At 45.8% G+C, this 25,111-nt stretch overlaps 1 protein-coding gene across 1 annotated transcript in view; it reads left to right on the top strand.

Moving 5' to 3' along the window:
* The window catches only part of LOC146802430 (protocadherin-9-like), an 891,842-nt gene that overhangs the window by 436,360 nt on the left and 430,371 nt on the right, over nucleotides 1-25,111 (top strand). Inside the window, exon 3 of the mRNA XM_085623755.1 lies at nucleotides 12,243-12,326. Coding sequence (XP_085479881.1) covers nucleotides 12,243-12,326 — 84 coding nt within the window. The remainder of the gene's footprint in view (nucleotides 1-12,242; nucleotides 12,327-25,111) is intronic.

Genomic DNA, 25,111 nt, shown 5'->3' with positions numbered 1-25,111 from the left:
TGATAACTTGTGATCAGATGATGCTGATGAGTGGTGTTATGTGTAAGTTGAAAAGGGTGGAGGTGAGTAATGATCCCTATGGGACTCCGCATATCAGTCTCTAATGTGAACAATGGCATCCTGACTTTTTCGGCTTTTCTTGTAAGGAAGGAACAGATCCATTTGAGAGTGGATGCTTGTATCCCAATGTTGTAGAGTCTTCTGGTGTGGCTATTGTAGGAGAAAGTGTATAAGGCCGCGGAGAGGTCAAGCAGGATAGGGGCCACTGTTCCTCCACAGTCTAGCATGATTTGAATGTCTCTACATTAGAAAGGTGGAAAGTGGAATATCTTCAATCTAGTTAGGAGGTAGAACATTTTCAACATCTGTGGAGAGTGAGGCAAGATTAACTCGGGGTTGGGAAGCAAAAGCACCATGTTTTGATGTCATTTCACTTTCTAAACAGGTGTTAAAGCAAGCCAGAAGGTTTGACATTAGGACATTCATAAGACAAGATGAGAAAATATATCCTCTTATTTTAGGAAGGAGAGGAGGCACAAAGTTTTGATGCATCAGCAGAATCGATGATAAAGGTTTATAGTTTGGATCTTGGAGTAAAATCTCTCAAAGCCATGAGAAAGAGAATTGGAGGTTAGTACGGTTGGGACATGAAATGGTGAAGGAAGGTACACATGCGGCATAATCTCAGTTTAAATAGAAGAGTGTAGGAAATTGAGATGCTGGTTGAGTTTTGAGGGGGATGAAACCCCTACTCAAGCAGAAATAACAATTCCTGTCAGGGTGAAGTCACAAGGAATCCCCAAATAAACTTGTGCTTAACCCTTTAGTGCTTTGGCCCAATGTAGTCAGACTTATCGTAGAGATAATGTGTAAAGTATTTATGCAGAACTTCAAATAGTAATAGAGTAAAAACACAACACCAACAAAATTGCACACATATTTAGAAAATGTGATTACAATATAATAAATTATTTGGGATCAAAATGACAAAAATCCTATCAGTAGAGCTAGAGATATGCAATTTTAAATATTTAAGTGAAAATAGTGCCTAAAAACACAAAGCGACAACTGTAATTATCTGGTTGCGCAGGATCGGGACAAAGTCACAAGTTCAGGCTGACTGCAATGGAGTATGGGCAAGATGCAGGGACCAAGTTAAGCTCTCTGAAGAAAGTACCTAACCCTGGTTTGTGGAGATTTGTGGGATCCTGCATCGAGGATGCAGAGTGCAGCAGAAATTCCAAGGATTGGTGGGGCAGTGATGTGGAGTCTTGTGCCGAAGATCTATCACACACTGTTTTTTTCCCAAAAAGTTGCGGGGCTACAATGCAGGGTCCTGCATCATCATCGTGCAAAGGCAGTTCAGAGGAGACTGTGGGCTGCAATGCTGGGCCCTGCATCAGGGATGCATAGCGCAGTAGCAGTCCAAAATCTGAGCTATTAGTAAATGCTACTAACTGCATCTGTTCTGTCCAGAGGAGCACAGCTGGGCTGGCAGAGCACCTTCAGGGTCACTTGCAAAGGTTCAGGACTGGGGTGGCACAACTTAGGGGTAGGACCCACAGCAGGCATAGCCCATGTGCTGGGTTCAAGGTGGTTGGAGCCTTTTCTGTCCCCAAGGCCCTGATCAGGAAGCCAGCCAACTAGCCCTTTGAGTCGCTCTGGTGGTCCTGGGTTCAAGATGCATGTCTGGCACTTTTTGCTAAAACAGCAGGGCAGCATGGCACCAAAAAAGCAGTCCTTCTTGAAGACCAGCACAGCAGTCCTTGTGAGTCTTCCATAGGTCAAGAGGTGCACTCAAGAGTTGGGTCTGAACGTCCATTATTTATATCTGGAGCCCACTTTGAAGTAGGAGAAGCACCTAGAGGTTTCCTACCCCAGAGGCTCTTGGAAAACCCTGCCTCCCTTGCCTGGCCCCAGCTTTTCTGGAGTCCGAAAAGATTAGTGTCAAACCCTTTGTGAGTATGCTCAGGCGGACACTTCGTGATGTTCAAGTATGGTAGGTGACAGCTCCTCCCCCCATCAAGTCAGGGATGGCCCATCCTGCCAACACCTATTTCTCCTTTGTCTCACTGTCTGGGAATAATACACAAGGTCAAGCTGGCAGCTACACCTAGTGATGTGATTCAGGCTATAGGCTGCAGGTACCAAATGGTTGGGGCAAGAAAATGCTAACATTCTAAAAGTGGTATTTTCAGAATTGTGATTTTGAATCTGTCTTCACCATTAAAGAGGATTTTAAATTACACAACATTTTTGAAAAGCCTACTTATGTGGGTGGCACAATAAATGCTGCATGCCCACTAGTAGTTTTAATTTACAGGACCTCTGTACATGAAGTACCACTTTACTAGGGACTTACAAGTAAATTAAATGTGCCAGTTGAGTGAGAGCAAATGTTACCATGTTTAATGGAGGGAGCTAAAGTACTTTAGCACTGCTTAGCAGTAGTAAAGTGCACAAACTCCTCAAGCTAGTAGAAACAGGAGTATGGAAGGCAAAAGGTTTGGGGAAACCAACGTAAGAATGTCAAGTCTAACAGAGAGAATATAAGCAGGTTATCTGTCGCAGGGTGGAATAAGAACTCCTCGGGGAAGTCTAACAGGGTTTATATGGGGTTGAGGTTACATAATCATAGAGGTAAGAGTCTTATGTTGTATGAAGACTAAATATGTGGAGTGTAAAGGAGATAGTTGTACTTTAGTGATGTGAATGAGTGAAGTAGTATTACTACCACAGCCTAAGATTGTGATCTAGACTTTCATATGCCAATAACATGTTTTTTTCGTAAAAATTAAATATATATGTAACATGAGTTTTGACCACATGATCAATTACTAAGGATAATTAAGGGTTTATTTGTCATCTTAGTTTCTTGAGTGAAACTTGAATTCATCAACCTGTTGACCCTATAAAAGTAGCAGAGGGTTCAACAGTGTTTAGATGTCCATGTTTTCTGTCCAATTTTATTACACATTCAAATCTCTGTAATAATTCAAAAATCATACCTTGCCATGTATTTTTACATTAGAGTAAAAACAGGTTCTTGTCCATTTGCAGTTGAAGCATAAGATGATGAGCACAGTCTGGAGACAGACAATATCCCTCACATTATTCATTCATTTACTTGATGTTTGTGCAATCTCTGTTCAAGTACCTCTTTCAGTTAGATACATGTGCTTCTGCTTGTGTATTCACTTGTTATGTTATTGGTGTTATAACACGCTCTTCACCCATGAGGGTGCTCTGTAGTAGGTATAAGAGGACAGCCCTGGGGGCTTATTTGAAAAGTCACGTCTTCAGCTTCCTGCGCAGGTCAAGAAGAGAGGACGAAGTTATGCTGTGTTGAGGGGGTTGTTCTAAGCTTTAGAGGCCAGGTACAGAAGTTGCAGCCCCCTGCTCTGCTTTCTTTGTATGCTCAGGGGGGTGTGCTGCAGAGCAGAGGTGTCTGAAAGATTGGCAAAGTGAATGTGGCTGTTCGGGTAGGCAGGGCCACTGTTGTGCAGAACTTTGTGGACGTGGGTGAGGTGTTTAAAATCTGCGTGCTTGTGTATCGGGACTTAGTGGAGTTCCCAAGCGGTGGTGAGTTGTAATGTGGCTAGGCAAGGAAGTTTGAGGACTCATTTGGCTGCTGCATTTTGGATGGTTTGGAGTGTTCTTATAGGCTGAATGGTAATCCCTGATTACAATGTGTTTCCATAGACTAGCCTGCTGGTGATAAGGGCTTGACTGATCAATTCCTGGTGCTATCTTGCTGCCACTCGATCATTTTCTTCAACATCCTTATTGTGTTGGAGCAGGCTGAGACCACTGATTTGACTTGGCCAGTGATTTTCAGTTGGTTCTGTATGCTGACTTTGAGGTCCCTTGTTTGCAAGCAGGGTGTGCGGGAGGATCCACAGTCTGTGGGTCAGAAGGTGGAGTCCCATGGTGAGGTGTACTCCCTGCAGGCTACCACATTGATCTTGTCTGAGTTCAATGTGAGGCAAATGGATTTCACCCCGGTGGCCCCTTCTGTGATATATGTGGTTAACTTGAGGGACAGTATCAATTGTCTGTCATAGGTTTATGTTGGGATGTTAATGTTGTGAGTTCCTATGCTGTTGGTCAGTTGGCCATGTAAATTTTTTCATATTTGCTTAGAGCAAAGAATAGTAAACATCTTGCATTCCACCATATGACATAGTTTAAAATGTGGCTGGTCTAATGCTCTCTGCACATTGCCACTACACTTGCACATCCTCTTTTATCAGTCATAATATAGATGACAAATAATCAATTCCTTTGAGGTCAAGTTTGCAGATTAGTATCTTCCACCAAAATAGCACAATTATGTCCATGTAACGGGGTACAATAAACTGCTTTAGCAGTTGTTGTGGAAGTTCTAAATGTATCCTTCACAAGATGATTAAGTTGTAGCATTATTATTTTGTGACCCTTCAACAGCACAATACTATATCATCTTCAATATAAGATGCCACATAATACAATGAAAAGTAATTAAGCATTTGAATATTAGGAATTATCATTACTCATCTCAATAGTATTTATTTTTCCATTCTCATAGAGGTGAAAGGTTGTGTCGGCCTTCCACACATTGAAACCTTTAATCTGATGGTTCTACGGGATGGTGGTAGGTATCACTCCAAGAAATATTGTGGACTTCCAAGATGATCTTTTATCTGAGAAGAGTTTGAGAGGTCTGTACTAAACTACAGGTGCTTAGTCTAGATGTTAACTATTGATTGAATTGTATGGTGCATCTCACCCCTGTACATCTCTCCTTCAGTACTGACCGCATATGCCCACATGCACCCCCCTGGCTCCCGACACTTGCAACGTTTTTGATTTGTGGGTGCTGCCTCATCTAATAAAAATACATAAGCTGTGAATTTCTGTGTCTGACAGAGCATAATTATATGCAACCTGGCATATAGCACTGATTCAGTCACATTAACATGACGTGTATTGCATAATTAATGTCATATCCTCCAACATAACTTCCTCAGAAATGTATAATCAACTGCTACTATCATTTGGAATTCCCCTATACCTCCAAGACAGAAGCATTAAACACTCTTCTATAATACAACAAACAAATCAACATGGTATTCCCTTAGGGGAGATGATGCACTTTTTTATAGTAGGTCCATAATGTTGCCATCCATAGCACAAGCCCAGGCATCCCAATTGGAATTATTCCTTTTGCACATCTATTGCGCAAACACCTGCCTCTCTGTTCCCAATAAAAGTTGCTGCCATTTGCGATTTGTGTGTAGCTGCCGCAAGCAATATTTTCCTGCTTCTTTCTGTGTTCTATCAATACTTCATTGATTGCATTTCTCTAAATTTGGGTGTTTGCTTTCTGAAGAGAGGGATATGAAAAAACAGAGCATCTTAGCCTTTGAAGTGTTTGAATTAGCCTTCTGCTCATGCAAATGCATACCATTACCTCAGGATTTCATTTATATTGATATGTAAAGAACACATAGTTTAACAGCAAGCTGAACCAGCTCAGTATATGTGTGCTGCACTCAGTGGGGCATACTATGGGGATTTGGCACAGGGCAGCGCAGTCAGCATGAAAGTGAAAGAATGTGCCATATCTATCGCATACTGTGTATTTCTGTCCTTTCCCTCTGCGCTGGCACCATTTCAGCATCCTAGTGCCAACCCAAGCACCCTTGCACCATGGTGCAAGGCTGCCTGTGTTGCATGCAGGATTCTTTTTGTGCAGGAAAAGGCACCTTCCTGCACAAGAACAATCCTTGAGGGTTTTTTCTCTTTATATATGTGCTGTACAATGCAGCACACATAGAAAGAAGGAAAAAAACTGGGAGAAGATAAAGTTATTTCTTCTCGGTGTGCCTTTCCTGGGGAGGCGCAAGGTTTTGGCGCATCACCAGGTTTACATGGTCTTGTAAATGTAGGGAGACATCAAAATACATGCATGTTGCATGGGAACACCCACTGCAATACCATTGGAATGCCTCCCTAGTGGAGTGTAAGGTAATGTAGTGATTTGCGCTGCCTTGCCATACTCCATATCTATGAGGCCATTCATAGCCACAGAAAGTGGCTTTACATGTCCTTATAAATCTGATTTAGTGCTTTGCACCACTGTTGCGTCACACACAGTGATGCAATGGCAACGCAAAGAGCTCATAAATATGCCCCTGTGTGCGTATGAGAATATGGTATGATATGTGACATCAATAAAGTGTGGATCCGCTATCAGAATTCTATAATTAGTGAGTTGTAGTTGACTGTTCAGTGTTAAATGCTGAGAAAACTGTAATAACTCTTGTTTAGCAGATCCTCACTTGTCAAAAGTGCACATAACATTGCAATTATACTTGTAGATATATGCAAAGCATGAATCACACTCTGTTTTCATGCTGGAATTCTTTTTTCTTCAGAATTTGTAGGCGACAGGCAAACACATTGCTGTGCAGCAGAGGTGATAACACAGCTTCCTGATCAAATATTGGAAAAGTAGCATAATGAAGAGTGTCATGCATTATCCGTAATATATTTACTGACATGAGTGATTCTGATGGTTTTAAAAGCAACGCACGGTGCTAGACTCTCTAGGCCTCATTTACAAAAATCCCTCGCTGCTTTAGAATCACTTTGAATGATGCTCCATTAGTGCAGCCGTCTCAAAAAAATCTACGAAGCGACATAAAGCCACCCTGCATGGTTTGCATGGCCTCATAGATATGGAATAAGACAAAGCAGCTCCAGTCGCCGCCTGGCCTTCCTCTCATCAAGGAGGCATTCCATGGGTGTTGCCCTGGGTATTCCCACACAACACCCATGGATTTTAATGCTACCCCAAATTTAGAAATTCTAGTAAACCTTGGGCAGCATCAAAAGCCTACACCTCTCCCATGGGAGGCATAATGAGGAGAAATAACCTTATTCTCCATGTTACTCCATTTTTTGTTTTTGTGCAGGAAGTTGTCCCTTACTGCTCAAAAACAATAATTCCTACAATGCAGACTCGCTTGCACCATGGTACAAGAGTGCCTACATTTGTGCAAGGTAGCCATAACTGCACCTGCGCAGTGGAAGAGGAGAGGAATGTGCCATATCTCCTAGATACGGTGTATTCCTGCCCTTTTTTTTTTATGTAGAGCAACGCAGCAAAGTGACTTGCCGTGCTTTCCTGAGACAAAAACTCACAAATGAGGCCCTCCATTCTTAATTCTCTACCTTTTTCCGCAGCTAGCCTGTGATTGCATGGCTGAGGAACATCCTTCAGTGACACAAGGGTATCTTTCTTGTTGAATAGAAGCACCGTAACAGCCTTCACATGCACGACATGTTGTCATTCTGTTCTTGCCGCTATAAATTCATGAGACGTGCTTTGTTTTCCTAGCCTCTGCATTCCTGTCAGAGACGAGCTGTTCCTGCTTTGGTACACTTTGTGTGTGCGCGTGTGTATGTGTTTATGATTATTTCCACCTGCATCAGTATGCTGATGTATTCCCTCAGTGCACACTGAAATGCGCGAGCTCGGCGGTACTTTGACAGGCCTGCATTCAGAGTCCCACAGACGTTAATGGCTACATTCTGAACTTACGTTGTGCTGTCAGTGCTCTGAATGAGGTGGTAATAGACACAGGGGCGTAGCTTTCATTAATGCAGCAGGCGCAGTGACACTGGGGACCCGGCGTGACAGGTATCAAAGGGACATCAGCTAGTTATTTTTGCACCCAAAAGATAGGAAGGAGGTCTCTTTTCACTGCTTCAACTAGGGCCCTAGGGCCCCTAGTGTCCTTGCATGCCTGTGTAAGCATTTGTTTCTACTTTTTACTTAATGGGAAAAATGGGTATCCACAAGACTGAAATCTATCCTTGAATTAAAAAAATATCCGTTCAAGAGCCATAGCTCACCATTCACATATTTTTCTCGCTTGTACACACACATTTATTTTTCCAGCTTGCTTATATTAAACTAGTTTGCAAATACATATATTTACAGGAGACCGCTTGCTTAGGTTATCATTTATGAATCTATAACTGAGTGTTCTAGCACTGAATACAATTGTGATTTTCACACCTGCTGCTCTGATGTCTCTATATTGCTAAAAGCGGACATTGTGGCCTGCCAAAATGCTCTTTGCAGAGGACTTGCTATGCCCAATACACTTGGATTCTAGTGGAAGACCTATTAGACTTCCGCTTTGTGCACTGTGCGATGAGCTGGCTCGCATGGTGATGTAGGACATTGGCCAGGCAGCATGTCCTATCTTGCATGTGGTACAGCCCATGCACAGGATACATTTGTTGTCTGCTATTGGCACAACTGGATTTACATATTGAGTACCAGTTGTAGAGATCCTGCTTACATTTGTCTTGAATTTTCATTTTACAAGTCAGGAATTTGCGACATACCATCTAATTAACTCCAGTTTCAGGGCCCTCTGATCACCCCTCCATATTCAGCCTAAGGGGTCTTCACACAGACACTTAGGGGCATATTTTCAAACTCCAGTCACCACAGAAATGTTACTTTTAGTGACGTTCCTGTGGCGATATGTGCTCGGCATTTTTTACATTGCCGCATTAAGCTACTTAACGTGGCTTAACGCTGCCTTGTAAGTAAGGCCCTGTTTCATGCTATATACTCAGCGTGAAACGGGGTCGGCAATGGGTGTTATAGAGGATGTTCAATCGCAACACCTATTGATTTTGACACTGCCCCATATTTACGAGGGCAGCGTAAATATGGGGCAGCGCCAAAACTAAGACCAGGGAAAACCTGGTTTAAAACAGACGCAACGAGGAGTAATGTTTAATTTCTCCTCGTATTTGCTGTGTCCATGTGTGCTGTGTTGTGCAGTACACATACAAACAGCAAAAGGCCTTCATGCTCATAAACAATCAATAAGCAAAATGACGTTTAGCAACTTAAAACATAGAAGATTCAAAACGCCATTTAAAGATTGTTTATGTGCGGGAAGGGACACCTTCCTCCACATAAACAATCTTCCTCTCAGCCCGGACACCCTTGCACTATGGTGCAAGGGTGCCCACACTAGCACTAGGCTGCTAAATTTAACGCCAGCATAGGGGAAAATGCAGGGCTGCACCATATTGTTGTAAATATGATGTAGCCCTGTGTATCAGAGTGGCAGAGCGTGGCGTTAAGCCAAGGAGGCTAACACCATGCTCCCCTACTTCTCTAGTAAATATGCCTCTTAAAGTGGGAGCCAGAACTACTGTTCTGCTGCCTGTTCCCTCTTGCACATTCCAGTTTTTGGAGAGGTTAGGGGATGTGTATTATGTCCATGGTTACAACCCTTTTAAGGAGAAATCAACCTTTCTTAAAGGTTACACAGGGCTCTAGCCACGCAGTGTATCATTTCTAGAGGGGAAACTGAACTGCAGCTCAGCAAATATTATGAAACTAAAGTTTGTTGTTGATGAATCGTTCTCCCAATACATTTGGAAAAGAAAAAGGCATTAGGTTAAAATCCTACTTAAATTAGTATGAAGATTCAAGTATGAATCCTAAACTAAGGCAAGATCAAGACAGACCTTCACATGCACTATGTACTAGGTATACATGCACAGTGAAAGCACCACAAATGGACACCACACCAGTTTAGAAAAAAAAGTATGTTTATCTAAACCAAACAAAATTCCAACATAAATATATCACAATTATGCCTTTTAGAACAGTTACTTCAAAAATAGCATTTGTAGAAACAAATAGCTCCACCTGGAGCTATTACAACGTCGTGACAGGCATAAATCCAAAGGACGGCGCTGACCGCGAGGTGCGCGGGCCAGGCACAAAGTCATACGAACGCCCAAACAACAGTACCTTGGAAATGAAGTCAGCAGATGATGCATGGTGTCATGGAGGTGAAGCGTCTGTCCCAGGGCGAGGCCGGTTCCCTGTTGCCACAGGGAGGCAAGGTGTGGAGTAAGTGAGGAGGCAAGGTGTTGAATCCAGAACAGGGGAAGTTAGGCAGCATCGGTGGTGAGACATTGGTTCCGGTGATACAATGTAATGCTGGAGAGTTTGTGAGGTCACTCTCATTGGTTATCAGAGCTGCAGTGCCGGCTGGGCACTGGTCACTGTGCACTTGATTCAAGCTAGCCTGGTTGATGAAGGGTGACATACCCCAAAACTGGTCCCAGGATGCTTGTTTCCGGTCCAGGGAGGACCTGGCTTGGCAGTTCGGTCTGAACCGTTCCCATAAGGCACAGGCTCAAGACTGATTTGCATATGGCTGGGTCCAAACTGGGGTGGCATAGTAAGCAAAAGAATGATGGATTTAACCAAGATCTCGTGACTGAGGGAGAATGTTTGAATTATTCAGCATTCCACCCATCATTTGTTGTAGTTACACGTGTCACCCTAAGTGGGATGGGTATGCCCAGACGTGGGTCCCTTGATTACTGTGCCACTACATTCAAGCTAGCCTGGCTGATGAAGGGTGACATACCCCAAAACCGGTCCCAGTATGCTTGTTTCTGGTCCAGGGAGGACCTGGCTTGGCAGTTCGGTCTGGACTGTTCTCATGAGGCACAGGGTCATGACTAATTTGCATATGGCTGGGTCCAAACTGGGGTGGAGTAGTGGGCAAAAGAACAATGGATTTAACCTAGATCTCTTGACTGGGTGAGAATGTTTGAATCATTCAGCATTCCGTCCATTATTTGTTGCAGTTATACTTTCTAAAAGTGGCATTTTCAAACACACAATTTAAAAACCATCTTTCTAAAAAGATGCGGTATTAATTTCTGAGTTCAGAGAGCCTAAACTTGGTTTCGCTATATTGTCCCAATGGAAAGTTATACTTGTACGATGTTACAAGGAAACTTCCATGTTGGCCTATGGGACAGATTTTTGGCAGGATTTCGCCATCAGGACATGTGACACACAACAGTACATACTCTACCTTTCACATACACTGTACCCTGCCCTTGGGCCTACCTGAGGGGTGCCTTAAATGTAAGAAATGGGAAGACTAGGCCTGGCAAGTGGATGCAATTGCCAGGTGGGCATGGCAGTTTAAATATGTGCATGCAGACACTACAGTGGCAGATCTGAGATACTTTTACTGTGCTACTCATGTGGGTGGCACAATCAGTGCTGCAGGCCCACTAGTGGCATTTGATATTCAGACCCTGGGCACACCCAGTGCACTGTACCATTTGTTTTCATGCTTTTCCATTGCTTTGATTGGCAGTTCATCAAGTTCATGGCATTTTGAGGATGACCAGTTTGCCACATCTTGTGTTGCCATTAGGTACTTGTGATGGTTCTATCAAACAGGCATGTCCTTAGAACTGCAGATATAACATTTAGCTTGAGATCCAGTGTATTTTCGCTGATAAGTTTATGTTGCCCACAGATAATGCATTAATTGCTGAGTTATTGTTTTTTTGTTGTTTAAGAATGCCTTAGTCTTTCAATAAGACACAGTGATATCAATTTATCAATCAGCTTTGAATGCTCATATGTTTTGCTTTGCTGTGATGATAACCTATACGGTGTACAGATTTGTAGTTCACAAAGTAAAGTCATACTTGCAGATAGAAATTCTTAAAGTTGGAATGAAAAGTCTTTCTCAGAAGAATTTACTATGCAATATTGTGCTTCTTAAGTCTTTGATGTTCACTACCTAAAATGCACACATCTTCTTCTGATTCCTTTAAATGAATACCTTCTTTAAGGGTATAGCTTAACTCTATTTATGCAGTCTGCTCATCAAAGTGGTATTACTCACAGCTTCAATATTATAGGTCAAGATGTTGTATCACTTTTGGAGAGCTGAATACAACACACATAGGATTATTGTCAACTATTAAGAAATACCTCCTCGAAGAAAAAACAGATCTATTGTCTTTGTCACGTTTCTTTTTTTAATTGGTTTCCTTCCCTTAGTTTCCATTACCGTGACTCTCCACATCTGGTTCTTTATAGCTGGTCAGTGGAGATGAGAGAGAGTAATGCCAAATTATAGGAAGTAATATTATACAAATATAAAAAAGAAAATATATGTGTATCTTGACAGCATTCTGACATCATAATTGTAACAGTGAAGTAGACACAGCTTTTTTGCAGCTTTCCTAACAAAACGAAATGGGAAAAGCAATAGAGTCCATGTGACATCATAAAAGAGAGACGTTTCTGAAGTATTTTTTTTATTGAATTCAAACATGTTTATTATTCGGAAATCCCTTAATATTCTGTTGTTTTTGTGTCTCACAAACAGATGAAGTCCAACATCATATGAGTTTAAGCCTTTCGAGAAGAGACAGCCCAGCGCCAAAATTCCAGTCAAACGTTTCTGAATATGGTAAGATAATGCACAATTTAAGACAGTGAACCAATGCTTGCTTGCTTGATGTTCAATTGAGAGACGTTTTGCAAATAATGTTAGAGTTAAAAAACTGCAGATGTCCATTCCGGTGACATTATTCGCATAAGTTCTGCAACATGGGGTTGGTTTTGCACAGCCTATTTCTTCATATTGGTTGCCAGTGAAAGTGTCCTTCATTGTACATCCAAACAGAAAACAATTGTCTCCATGCAACGTTTCATATGTATTACAAACATGTTGTTTTCACCAATTTCTGAAGGAATTTCTATGACCTTCAGAGAAGAACCCCTAACAGGAACTCTGCTACAGTTTATGTGTTGAGATATTTTTTAGGAATCATTTTTGTCCTGAATAGTGTAATTAAAAAATGAAGTTTATCCTTATGACCATGTTTTATTTTACTGGTTTGCTTGTAGCCCCTAAACATCTTACAATATTTTCAGAAGTGATCAAGTCACAAGAATGTTTGTGTATGCAAATTGGGCAAAGTGGGGCATATTTGAACTTTTACACCTGCAGATTGCATATGTGACGGTAGAAAACTTGCAAACATTGGCGATTAAACACGGTAATAAAGTCATAGTTAGGGATAGGAACACAGTCTGATGCTTGGTTAACAGGCTGTGTCCCAGAACAGAGTGACACGATTCCAAAAACTGGTAGATTTGCTACGGAAGATGGAATTTCCTATATAAAGAGATCAAAACTGGCTTGGCTGCTCTTCAGATCGTGAACCCAGCTGCAACTGGCAAGGAAGTGGGGGCATGAAGATGTCACTCTGAGTCAGATAGCCTCTGAGACCAAATAGGTAAGTACTTCAATGTGTAGCAGTATGGCGTAGAAGTGTATGCAACCTTTCTCTTGAGTGATCCACTGGTTAAAGCCTCCACTTTGTCGGTACTGCAACAGTATAACGGTCAGTACCTATGAAATCGTACTATACATAACTGGCAAATTTCATAGAATTTATTTTATCTTCTTGGCATGCATGTCATAAAATTGGAAATGATTTTTTAACGCAATATTTTATATTTGTATTAATGCTGTGCCTGCCCGTCTGTGTTACCTATCATCCTGGGACAGGTTGCCAGTGAAGCAAACAGAGCTGAAACATGTAGACTGTGTAATGTATGATACCTGTGGATAAGTAAAATCCACCAGACTTCAGCTAGTTCAACAGTGGCTGGAACCTCTGAAGCAATACTGCTGTGGGATGTATGGCCAATGTATCGACAATGATCCCCTTCCATTTTTAACTCTTTTTAAACATGCCGTTGCAGATGAGTTTTGTTGATAGGTAACTTTGGAAGACAGGTATATTTTGATATCTCACTGTGTCAGTAGCAGTGTAAAAATAAAGTCTGCATCTGCTCTGTTTGGTTTTCTCACTCAGTCATTTCACTCCTAATTCTGAGCTGTGATGAGTAGAAAAGTGTATAGGTTTTTATTAGCTTCTGCTTTCTACACTATAACTATAACACTCTCTTAGAGGAGATGTAATGAGGTTGTGACAACTATAATTAGCATTTTCCTGGATCCACGTGTTCTATACGGTCTACATCCTTACTTGTTTAATCTCAGCAAAAGAGCCTCTTATTCACTGCAAAGGAAAACATAATGCCAAGCAAAACATACACATGGTGTGGTCTGCAATCAAGCCTTTACTCTTTCTTAAGTTTCAAAAGATGAGTTTATTGAATATAGTAAGAGGAATAACAACAATGTGTCACATATTATAACATCAAAAATTGCAATTAAAAGAGAATCAATGACAATTTAAGGGCTGGACGTAACACATAAACTTATACTGATGGCTACAATTAAAAATTAAGAAAGCAAGGCTTAAACAATATAAAACATGAAAGTAAAACGAGTATAGCTGGGTAAAACATCAAGTGATGAAAAAAACACATTGTAATGAAATTCGAGGAGGCTGAACAACTTCCTGTATACGTGGAACAGGTGCAAATGATTTTTTAGCACAATCATCCAAAAATTGTGTGATGGGAGACCATAATTGTAGTCGTTTTTTGGAAAGAGTCATAGGAAATACAAAGGTTGTGTCTAGTCTGTGGTTGTGACAAACAGAAAACCACCAAGCTAAGTATGAGAGTTTGGAAGCATCTTTCCAATTGTTTGTTATCTGTTGGAACGCCGCTGCTAACAACAAATTGATAATAGGCAATTGTGCTGTCCGTATATCCCATCCAGTGGAGAGGCTGCCCAGAAAAATATTACCAGGGGTTGAGGAACTTTGCCATGAAAAACTTGAGTTGATTTGCGTCCAAACTTGAGTCCAAAGATGTAGAACCTGAGGACATGTAAATAATACGTTTTTAAATCAGCGTGCATAAGTGAACAAGACCAGTGTCAGGAATTTCAGGATGCATTTTATGTAAAGAAATCGGTGAAAGAAGGAGTCTGTTATAAATGAAAAAAAGTGTTTGTGTAGCCGAGGCAGCTCTGGAAAATCTTTACTCTTTTAGAGTCACATATACTCACTTTTCTTTCGCCATATGTCAGGAAGGAAATGTTACAATATTACAGGGTACTGGATAATCAGTAGGAGTGGGCCAAAACACAAACATTTGGCTACCACTACCTCAAGATTATTATTTTTTTAAATGCTATCTTCAATAGTATCGTAATGAGTGTATGAAAATTGTGTTAGTTGTAGATTCTTTAGGAAGCAAACCCCTGAAAAACTACTTTTTAACAGGAGGCAGTCACTAAAAATAGAATTTGAAGAATTAGCCTGGTGGTTGGCAAATATATCACAAGGCTGGCCTTAGCCCAGTCAAATAGATGTCCTATTAAGAAAAATGCCACTTTCTGTTTTGGACTTGAAACATCTTTTACAATGTATCTTTAATCGTTTCTTCAATTGATAGCACGTTAAATGATCCCTTAAAAAGTAGATCTTAGAATTCGTGAAAAACTTTTTTACTTTGCCATTTCTTACATTCATCCAGCAGCAAAGGCGTTCCATCAACCTAAACTCAATTAGAGAAACTACTTACGTAATTTGCGAAGGAAAGATGTCAAAAGGGTCAAAATCCATCATTTACTGCACAAAAATGTACTCTTTAATTCAAAATTAATTTCACATAAAATCTTCCACAGGACAACATGTGGCTTTTGTGGTGATACATGTGAACACCGTGGATGTTATCTAGAACTTGATGTCTGTGGGATATCTGCCACAAATTCTGTTTAAAATGTAACAGCTAACTATGGGGCATATTATCAAGCACGGCGTTAAAATTATCGCTGCTTTAGCATCAGAAAACTGCCGCTAAAGCGGCGATAATGGGCTTGAAAATATGCCCTTGAGAATTCCAATTGAAGCCCAAGTTGACACTAGAACATGGGCTTCTATTGGAATTCTCAAAGGCATATTATCAAGCCCATTATCGCCGCTTTAGCTGCAGTTTTCTGTCGCTAAAGCGGCGATAATTTTAACGCCGTTTCTTGATAATATGCCCCTATATCCTTTGGGCGCTGGGACATTAATCACTTTTTAGGTGGATGCCCTCATCTGCCAAACTCTAAATAAACGTTACAACAAACAAATGATGGACGGAATGCTGACGATGCAGACATTCTCCCCCAGTCAAGAGATCTGGGTTAAATCCATCATTCTTTTGCCCACTACACCACCCCAGTTTAGACATGACCATATGCAAATCAGTCTTGACCCTGTGCCTCATGGGAACAGTCCAGCCCGAACTGCCAAGCCATGTCTTCCCTGGACCGGAATCAAGCCCAGATCTCTTGACTGGGGGAGTGTTAGACCTGTCAGCCCTTTGGGTGGTCCCTCCTCATCATTATTTATTTTGTCCCACTTTTGCCTCAAACCCTGTTTGAATTTTTCCTTTTTGGGAACCACCAGACTTTTTCGTGTTGCTACAGATTCAGGGAGCCATTTTAGCTACCCCTGAAACTTCTGTCTGAGGGCCTGGAGCACAAAATGGTGGCCACCTGTGACATCACCAGCATCCACTGGAACCTACCAGCACCTTCCAGAACATTCCAGGAGCTTCCAGAACCCTGTGACCGTTGGAGGCGGTTTAGAATGTTGGGAGGACAAGAGAGGCAGTTGGCAGTTGGAGCTGGCAGTTGGCACCTGACTGGTGAAGAGAGAGGAGCACAACAGTGAAGGAGGAAGGAGTGAAGCAGCAGGGGTGGAAACTTGTGCCTGGAGTTGGGGTCCATAAACCCACCCTTGATACTTGTCCCTACTGATGGATCCCAGCCTATAGCCCTGTGTGGGAAGAAGACAGAAGAAAACCATCCTAAGGACCTGGACAGCAGGAACAGGCCTTAGAACCAAGAAAACAGCAAGATTCTGACCTGAGAACTGGTTTCCCTGGAGTCCGGCGTCGAGTAGCCTGAAGACCTGGAGCCCGAGGTGGAGAAGCGGCGCTGACTGAAGTAGCAGACGTCGTACCCGGAGCCGCCTGAGGTCGTGAGAGGGCGCCGACGGGGGTCGAGAGGAATACCAGAGGTCGAGGAGGAAGTGAACCGAGGTCGAGCGAGCGGCGTCATCGGAGGAGTGAAGTCCGCCCTCCGGAGTCGTCGGAGACCGAGGTAGAGGTGAACCGGAGGTCGGGAGTGAGGATCGCACTCCGGAGTCGCCCGGAACCTGAGAGGAGGAGCACCGGAGGTCGGGGGTGAGGATCGCACCCCGGAGTCGCCGGAAGTCGACATCGAGGCCAGGCCGGCCGACGTCATCGGAGTCGAGAGCGCCATCGGACCGGAGCCGCCCGAAGTCGACATCGTGAAGAGACTGCCCGACGTCGTCGAATCGGAGGTAGAGATCGAACCGAGGCCGCCGACATCGGACCGGAACCGCCTACCGGCGTCGTCAAAGAACTGACATTGTGCCGAGGCCGCCGAGACCGAACCGGAACCGCCTCACGGCGTCGACACGACTCCAGCGGCGTCGGAACATCAGAAAAAGGGCAGTAAGTGGAGTAGAGGGCGCCTAAGGCCCTGTGGAGACCTGAGAGACTGCTCTAAGGGGCTAGGGAGGTGCTGAAACCCACCTGACTGTGCCTGGGGTGAACTGGGACTAACCTAGAGAGGTTGTGTGGAGAAGGAAAGCCAGGGCATTGGTATTCCCCCCTTTGATCTACCTCAGTTTAGGCCTCAGCCTTGTCCCAGCCAGGGAGTAGCCTCCCCCCTCAAGCCTTCCACAACCCTACAAGCTGTGCCTGGGCCAAATCAGCCCTTAAGAAGTGAAGTGTCATCTGATTATATGAGGGGTGCTGTATACTTTTAATTATTTATTGGGGATACTGTATTTATTGAGTTTTTACCTATTTATTGCTGCACTATATTTATAGGTCCACAGGACTTGTTGGTGTACAATATTTATTGGTACAGTATTTATTGCCTCAAAGTATTTAATTGTCTGTATATATTGCACTTGTATTTATGCCCTGTTATTTATGATCACCCCTATTTATTCCATCAAACAGCCAATATTTATTTGACCTGCACTAATTGAAACTTGTATATTGTGATTGACCTATTTATTTTTCCAATCAGCAACTAAGAGAAAAAGATAAAGAAAGAATATTTTCATAATTTTTACGGTGTAGAGTCGTTTTTGGAACGGATGCACGCATGGTTATTGTATGGGTATATTGTATGCTTAGCACTGTGCCTGTTTCCTGACCACTCGAGCCAAGCTACCACAGTGTGTTCGGGGAGTCCACCACCACCCTGCGGAGTGGGAGTGGGCTGTTTCCAACATAAATTGGTGTTCAGTGGTGGGATAGAGCTGTGCCTACATATACTCAACAATAACTGTGGGTAGTCCATAGGCCTACACCGGGAGTTTTCTCACAGCGGCCTTCCTAATTGTGGGTTTTTGTTTTTTCCAAATTTACTCTGGTGGTGGGAGGAGGTATTACTAAAGGTACCCCCCTGCATTGTTACTGCACAAAACCTGTCCTCTAACCTGAGTGGGCAAGATGGAGTTTGTACTGGAAGATTTAGAAACGTACACTGTGGCCCAACTCAGGGAGTTTTGCCAGCGGGAGGGGGTTTACTGTCCCCCAGGAGCAAAGAAGGGTGCACTCCAAACCAGCTTAAGGGCTTGGGGGGAGGCACGCCGAGAAAGCAAGGCTGAGGAGGAAGACAGGGATGGAGAGCCTAACCCCGAGGGGGCTGAGATGTACCAACCTGAGGTGGGGAACCTGTCAGCAGGGCCCAGGACACTTTCTAGGAAGGGCAGCACTGTCTCTAGCGGGGGCTTATCCAGCGTGGAGTTAGCAGATCGGAGAGAGAAAAGACAGCTCACATGGGATTTAGCAAAGCTGGAGAAGGAGAAGGAGGAACAGAGGTTGGCTCATGAGACGGAGAAAGAGAGGATGGCTCATGAGATAAGACTGAAAGAGATAGAGCTTCAGATCCTAAGAATAGGGGCACAACCTGTTCCTAATGGTGGCAGCCAAAACCAAGAGGTCACCAGGGAATCCAAACCTTACCTGCCAAAGGACATAGTAGCTAGCTATGGGGCGGGTGACGACATCGCCAAGTGGCTAGCAGCCTATGAGGTCTCGTTGAGGGCCCATGGGGTTCCAGTGAAGTACTGGGGAGGGGGATTGTATAAGTACATGCCTCCAGCTGGTAGGGATGCTTTATTGGCCCTCGAAGAGGATGAGCAGACCCATTACCCCACCATGAAACTGGCGCTCATCAGAAAGTTTGGACTAACACCTGAAAAGTACAGACAGAAGTTCAGGGGTAGTCACAAGCTGGGCACACAGAATTGGGTGGACTTCCTGGACTATGCAAAGAAGGCACTGGAAGGTTGGATTCAGGGCAGTGAAGTAAGGAACTACGAGGAGCTGTTTGACCTAGTACTGAAGGAACACCTACTCGAGAAATGTTTCCCTGAACTGCGGCAACACCTGGTGGATAGCAAGCTGACCAGCCCCCGGAAGCTTGCTGAGGAGGCGGACATTTGGGCTAGTACCCGGGTGTCCACAAGGGGGACTGGAGGGGATACTCAAAAGGCCGGACAGGGCGCCCCCCAGAAGAAAGAAGGAGGGGAAAAGAAAAAGGAGTTCTCCAAAGGCCCCCAAAATAACTTCCAAGGGAAGGGAACAGGATTCACCTCTAAGGCTAACCCACCCAGAAACCCTAATCCTGGCCAGAGTCAGCAGCCAAGGGTTGTCCATTGCTACGAGTGCGGTGGCGTTGGACACTATAAAGGAGATCCGAAGTGTCAGAAACGATCACCCCCTCCCACTGGAGGAAAGCCCCCCGGAGTAGCTAGTGTAGTGCTCGGGGAGGAGATGCCCTTAACTAAGGGAAGGGAGTGGGCGGGTGTCACTTTAGTGTCCCTGGGAGAACGGGAGATGGTTCCTAAGATCCAGGTGCCCGCAAATACCGCAAAGTATGGGCAGTGGATCACCATCAACGGCCAAAGAGGGGAGGCTCTGAGAGACACAGGAGCCAGTATGACTATGGTGCGTAGCCAGCTGGTGTCTCCAGAGCAGGTAATTCCCGATGTACTCCACCCAGCCGCGATGGCTGACGGCAGAACAGGTCACTATCCAGTGGCCGAGGTTCCCTTTGAATGGGGGGGGGGTTGCAGGTTCACTTCGAGTTGCCGTAAGCCCTGCCGTGCCAGTCGATTGTCTGCTGGGCAATGACATGGAGCACAACGCTTGGAAGGAGGTGGAATACCGGACTCATACCGAGATGCTGGGTACACCTGACTGGGCCTGTGTTAGCACAAGGTCCGCGACTACCCGAAGAGGGAGTTCATTTCGGCTGGAGCCTGGAACAAAGGCCCAGCCAGCTGCCAGTCAAGGGAAGAACCGAGGACAGGAGGAGCCTGCCTCGGCGTCTCCACCCCGTAGGACGGATAGGCCACCGGAGGTGGTGGACCAGGAGTCTGCGGAGGGGGACGTTACCAACCTGGAGGACCTACCCATCCCGGCCGAGTGGCACGTGGAGGGAGGCCCGTCCAGGGAGGAATTCTGCCAGGGCCAGAGGGAGTGCCCTACCCTTGAGGGGCTGAGGCGACAGGCCGAAGCCCAGGCAGCAGGGAACGTTGAAGGGAACTACAGTGTTTACTGGGAGGATGGCCTCCTCTACAGTGAACCCAAGGCACCCCTACATGGATCGTCACGAGCCTTGGTAGTTCCTCAACGTTATCGAGCCTTCCTTTTAGAGTTGGCTCACGAGATCCCCTTGGCAGGACACCTGGGGCAAGACAAGACCTTCGCCCGTCTTGTCCCCCACTTTTATTGGCCTCAGATGAAAGTGTCGTCCGATACCTACTGCCGGACATGTGTGTCTTGCCAAGCCAGTGGGAAAACAGGGGTGAAGCTGAAGGCTCCCCTGGAACCACTTCCTGTCGTTAGCACCCCCTTTGAAAGGGTGGGCATCGACATTGTGGGTCCGTTAGATCCACCAACATCAGCTGGTCACAGGTTTATCCTAGTCCTGGTGGATCATGCCACACGGTACCCAGAGGCAATACCTCTGAGGACCATAACAGCACCTGTTGTGGCTAGGGCCCTGATGGGAATCTTTACCCGAGTGGGTTTTCCCAAGGAAGTTGTGTCCGACAGGGGGACCAACTTCATGTCAGCGTATATGCGGGCAATGTGGAAGGAGTGTGGAGTGACCTACCGGTTCACCACTCCTTACCACCCCCAGACCAATGGTCTGGTGGAGAGGTTTAACAAAACCTTGAAAGGCATGATCAGAAGTCTGCCTGAAAGCCTGCGGAGGAAATGGGACGTCCTCCTACCCTGTTTACTTTTTTCTTACAGGGAAGTGCCACAGAAGGGAGTGGGCTTCAGCCCCTTCGAGCTTCTGTATGGGCACCCTGTACGTGGACCTCTTAACCTGGTGAGAGACGGATGGGAAAGAACTCCCAGAAAGCTCCCCCAGGATGTGGTGAGCTACATGCTGGCCTTCCGGAGCCAAATGGCTAAGTTGTGGAAGCAAGCTTCTGACAACTTGGAAGCCAGCCAAGCAGTAATGAAGGCGTGGTATGACCACAACGCTCACCCGGTGGAGTTGGAGCCTGGCCAGAAGGTGTGGGTGATCGAACCCGGAGAGCTTAGTGCCCTCCAGGATCGCTGGTCAGGACCCTTTGAGGTGTTGGAGAAGAAGGGTAAGGCTACCTACTTGGTGGACCTGAAGACCCCTCGTCAGCCCCTGCGGGTGCTGCATGCCAACCGCCACAAACCCCACCACGAGAGGCCCGAAGTCATCTTGATGATGGTGACTGACGGAGGAGAGGACGTGGAAAGCGAGCCTCTCCCTGATCTGTTTGCGTCTCAAGAAAAGGATGGGTCGGTGGAGGGAGTGATTCTCTCCCCATCTCTAACTCCTGAACAGCGGGAGGACTGTCGCCAGGTCCTGGGGCAGTACTCTTCGTTGTTCTCCCTTGTCCCGGGTAGGACTCACCTGTGCGTCCATGACGTGGACACAGGGGACAGCCCACCTGTGAAGTCCAAGATCTACCGGATGTCAGACAAGGTGAAGGCCAGCATTCATAGTGAAGTCACTAAGATGCTGGAGCTAGGAGTGATTGAACCTTCTAGCAGCCCCTGGTCTAGTCCGGTGGTGTTAGTACCGAAAGCTGCACCACCGGGTGCCCAACCAGAACTGAGGTTCTGTGTGGACTACCGGGGACTGAATTCAGTGACAAAGACTGATGCACATCCGATCCCTAGGGCGGATGAATTGATTGACCGGCTGGGAGCTGCCCAATATCTAAGTACCTTTGACCTTACTTCAGGGTACTGGCAGATCTCGTTGACTGATGGAGCAAGGGAAAGGTCAGCCTTCTCCACGCCCAATGGCCACTACCAGTTCTGTGTGATGCCCTTTGGGCTCAAGAACGCACCTGCCACGTTTCAGCGCCTGGTAAACCAGATCCTCACCGGAATGGAGAGTTTCTCTGCTGCTTATCTGGATGACATAGCCGTCTTCAGTAACAGCTGGGAGGATCACTTGCGTCACCTGCAAGCTGTACTCCAGGCCCTGAGACAAGCTGGATTGACGATCAAGGCCAGCAAGTGCCAGATCGGGCAGGGGTCGGTAGTGTACCTTGGACACTTGGTGGGTAGGGGAACGGTGCAACCCCTCCAGGCGAAGATCGAGGCCATCATGGCCTGGGAACCCCCCAAGACACAGACTGAGGTCCGAGCATTTTTGGGCCTCACGGGATACTATCGCCGCTTCGTGAAGGGGTACGGTACCATCGTAACCCCCCTCACGGAGCTCACGTCCAAGAAACAACCTCGACGGGTAGTCTGGACGGAGGCCTGTCAGCAAGCCTTTGAGAGATTGAAGAAAGCCATGTGCGAGGCCCCGGTCTTAAGGGCCCCAGACTTTTCCAAGAAGTTCATTGTCCAGACAGATGCATCAGAACATGGCATTGGGGCAGTGTTATCGCAACTCAACGAAGAGGGTCTGGATCAACCCGTGGTCTTCCTATCCCGGAGACTACTTCCCAGGGAACAGAAGTGGAGTGCAATAGAGCGCGAAGCCTTTGCAGTGGTATGGGCTCTGAAGAAGTTGCGGCCATACCTGTTTGGATCGCACTTCCTCGTTCAGACCGACCACAGACCCCTTCGTTGGCTGATGCAAATGAAGGGGGAGAATCCCAAGTTGTTGAGGTGGTCTATTTCCCTACAGGGGATGGACTTTCAGGTGGAACATCGGCCTGGAGTGGACCACGCCAATGCAGACGGTCTCTCAAGGTACTTCCGCCTTAGTGATGAGAACTCCCAAGGGGTTGGGTAGCTCTCCCCACTTTCAGCTGGGGGGGACGCGTGTTAGACCTGTCAGCCCTTTGGGTGGTCCCTCCTCATCATTATTTATTTTGTCCCACTTTTGCCTCAAACCCTGTTTGAATTTTTCCTTTTTGGGAACCACCAGACTTTTTCGTGTTGCTACAGATTCAGGGAGCCATTTTAGCTACCCCTGAAACTTCTGTCTGAGGGCCTGGAGCACAAAATGGTGGCCACCTGTGACATCACCAGCATCCACTGGAACCTACCAGCACCTTCCAGAACATTCCAGGAGCTTCCAGAACCCTGTGACCGTTGGAGGCGGTTTAGAATGTTGGGAGGACAAGAGAGGCAGTTGGCAGTTGGAGCTGGCAGTTGGCACCTGACTGGTGAAGAGAGAGGAGCACAACAGTGAAGGAGGAAGGAGTGAAGCAGCAGGGGTGGAAACTTGTGCCTGGAGTTGGGGTCCATAAACCCACCCTTGATACTTGTCCCTACTGATGGATCCCAGCCTATAGCCCTGTGTGGGAAGAAGACAGAAGAAAACCATCCTAAGGACCTGGACAGCAGGAACAGGCCTTAGAACCAAGAAAACAGCAAGATTCTGACCTGAGAACTGGTTTCCCTGGAGTCCGGCGTCGAGTAGCCTGAAGACCTGGAGCCCGAGGTGGAGAAGCGGCGCTGACTGAAGTAGCAGACGTCGTACCCGGAGCCGCCTGAGGTCGTGAGAGGGCGCCGACGGGGGTCGAGAGGAATACCAGAGGTCGAGGAGGAAGTGAACCGAGGTCGAGCGAGCGGCGTCATCGGAGGAGTGAAGTCCGCCCTCCGGAGTCGTCGGAGACCGAGGTAGAGGTGAACCGGAGGTCGGGAGTGAGGATCGCACTCCGGAGTCGCCCGGAACCTGAGAGGAGGAGCACCGGAGGTCGGGGGTGAGGATCGCACCCCGGAGTCGCCGGAAGTCGACATCGAGGCCAGGCCGGCCGACGTCATCGGAGTCGAGAGCGCCATCGGACCGGAGCCGCCCGAAGTCGACATCGTGAAGAGACTGCCCGACGTCGTCGAATCGGAGGTAGAGATCGAACCGAGGCCGCCGACATCGGACCGGAACCGCCTACCGGCGTCGTCAAAGAACTGACATTGTGCCGAGGCCGCCGAGACCGAACCGGAACCGCCTCATGGCGTCGACACGACTCCAGCGGCGTCGGAACATCAGAAAAAGGGCAGTAAGTGGAGTAGAGGGCGCCTAAGGCCCTGTGGAGACCTGAGAGACTGCTCTAAGGGGCTAGGGAGGTGCTGAAACCCACCTGACTGTGCCTGGGGTGAACTGGGACTAACCTAGAGAGGTTGTGTGGAGAAGGAAAGCCAGGGCATTGGTATTCCCCCCTTTGATCTACCTCAGTTTAGGCCTCAGCCTTGTCCCAGCCAGGGAGTAGCCTCCCCCCTCAAGCCTTCCACAACCCTACAAGCTGTGCCTGGGCCAAATCAGCCCTTAAGAAGTGAAGTGTCATCTGATTATATGAGGGGTGCTGTATACTTTTAATTATTTATTGGGGATACTGTATTTATTGAGTTTTTACCTATTTATTGCTGCACTATATTTATAGGTCCACAGGACTTGTTGGTGTACAATATTTATTGGTACAGTATTTATTGCCTCAAAGTATTTAATTGTCTGTATATATTGCACTTGTATTTATGCCCTGTTATTTATGATCACCCCTATTTATTCCATCAAACAGCCAATATTTATTTGACCTGCACTAATTGAAACTTGTATATTGTGATTGACCTATTTATTTTTCCAATCAGCAACTAAGAGAAAAAGATAAAGAAAGAATATTTTCATAATTTTTACGGTGTAGAGTCGTTTTTGGAACGGATGCACGCATGGTTATTGTATGGGTATATTGTATGCTTAGCACTGTGCCTGTTTCCTGACCACTCGAGCCAAGCTACCACAGTGTGTTCGGGGAGTCCACCACCACC

Source organism: Triturus cristatus, chromosome 8 (genome assembly GCF_964204655.1).
Source record: "Triturus cristatus chromosome 8, aTriCri1.1, whole genome shotgun sequence".
Lineage (NCBI taxonomy): Eukaryota > Metazoa > Chordata > Amphibia > Caudata > Salamandridae > Triturus > Triturus cristatus.
This window is presented reverse-complemented; position numbering and strand designations above follow the sequence as displayed.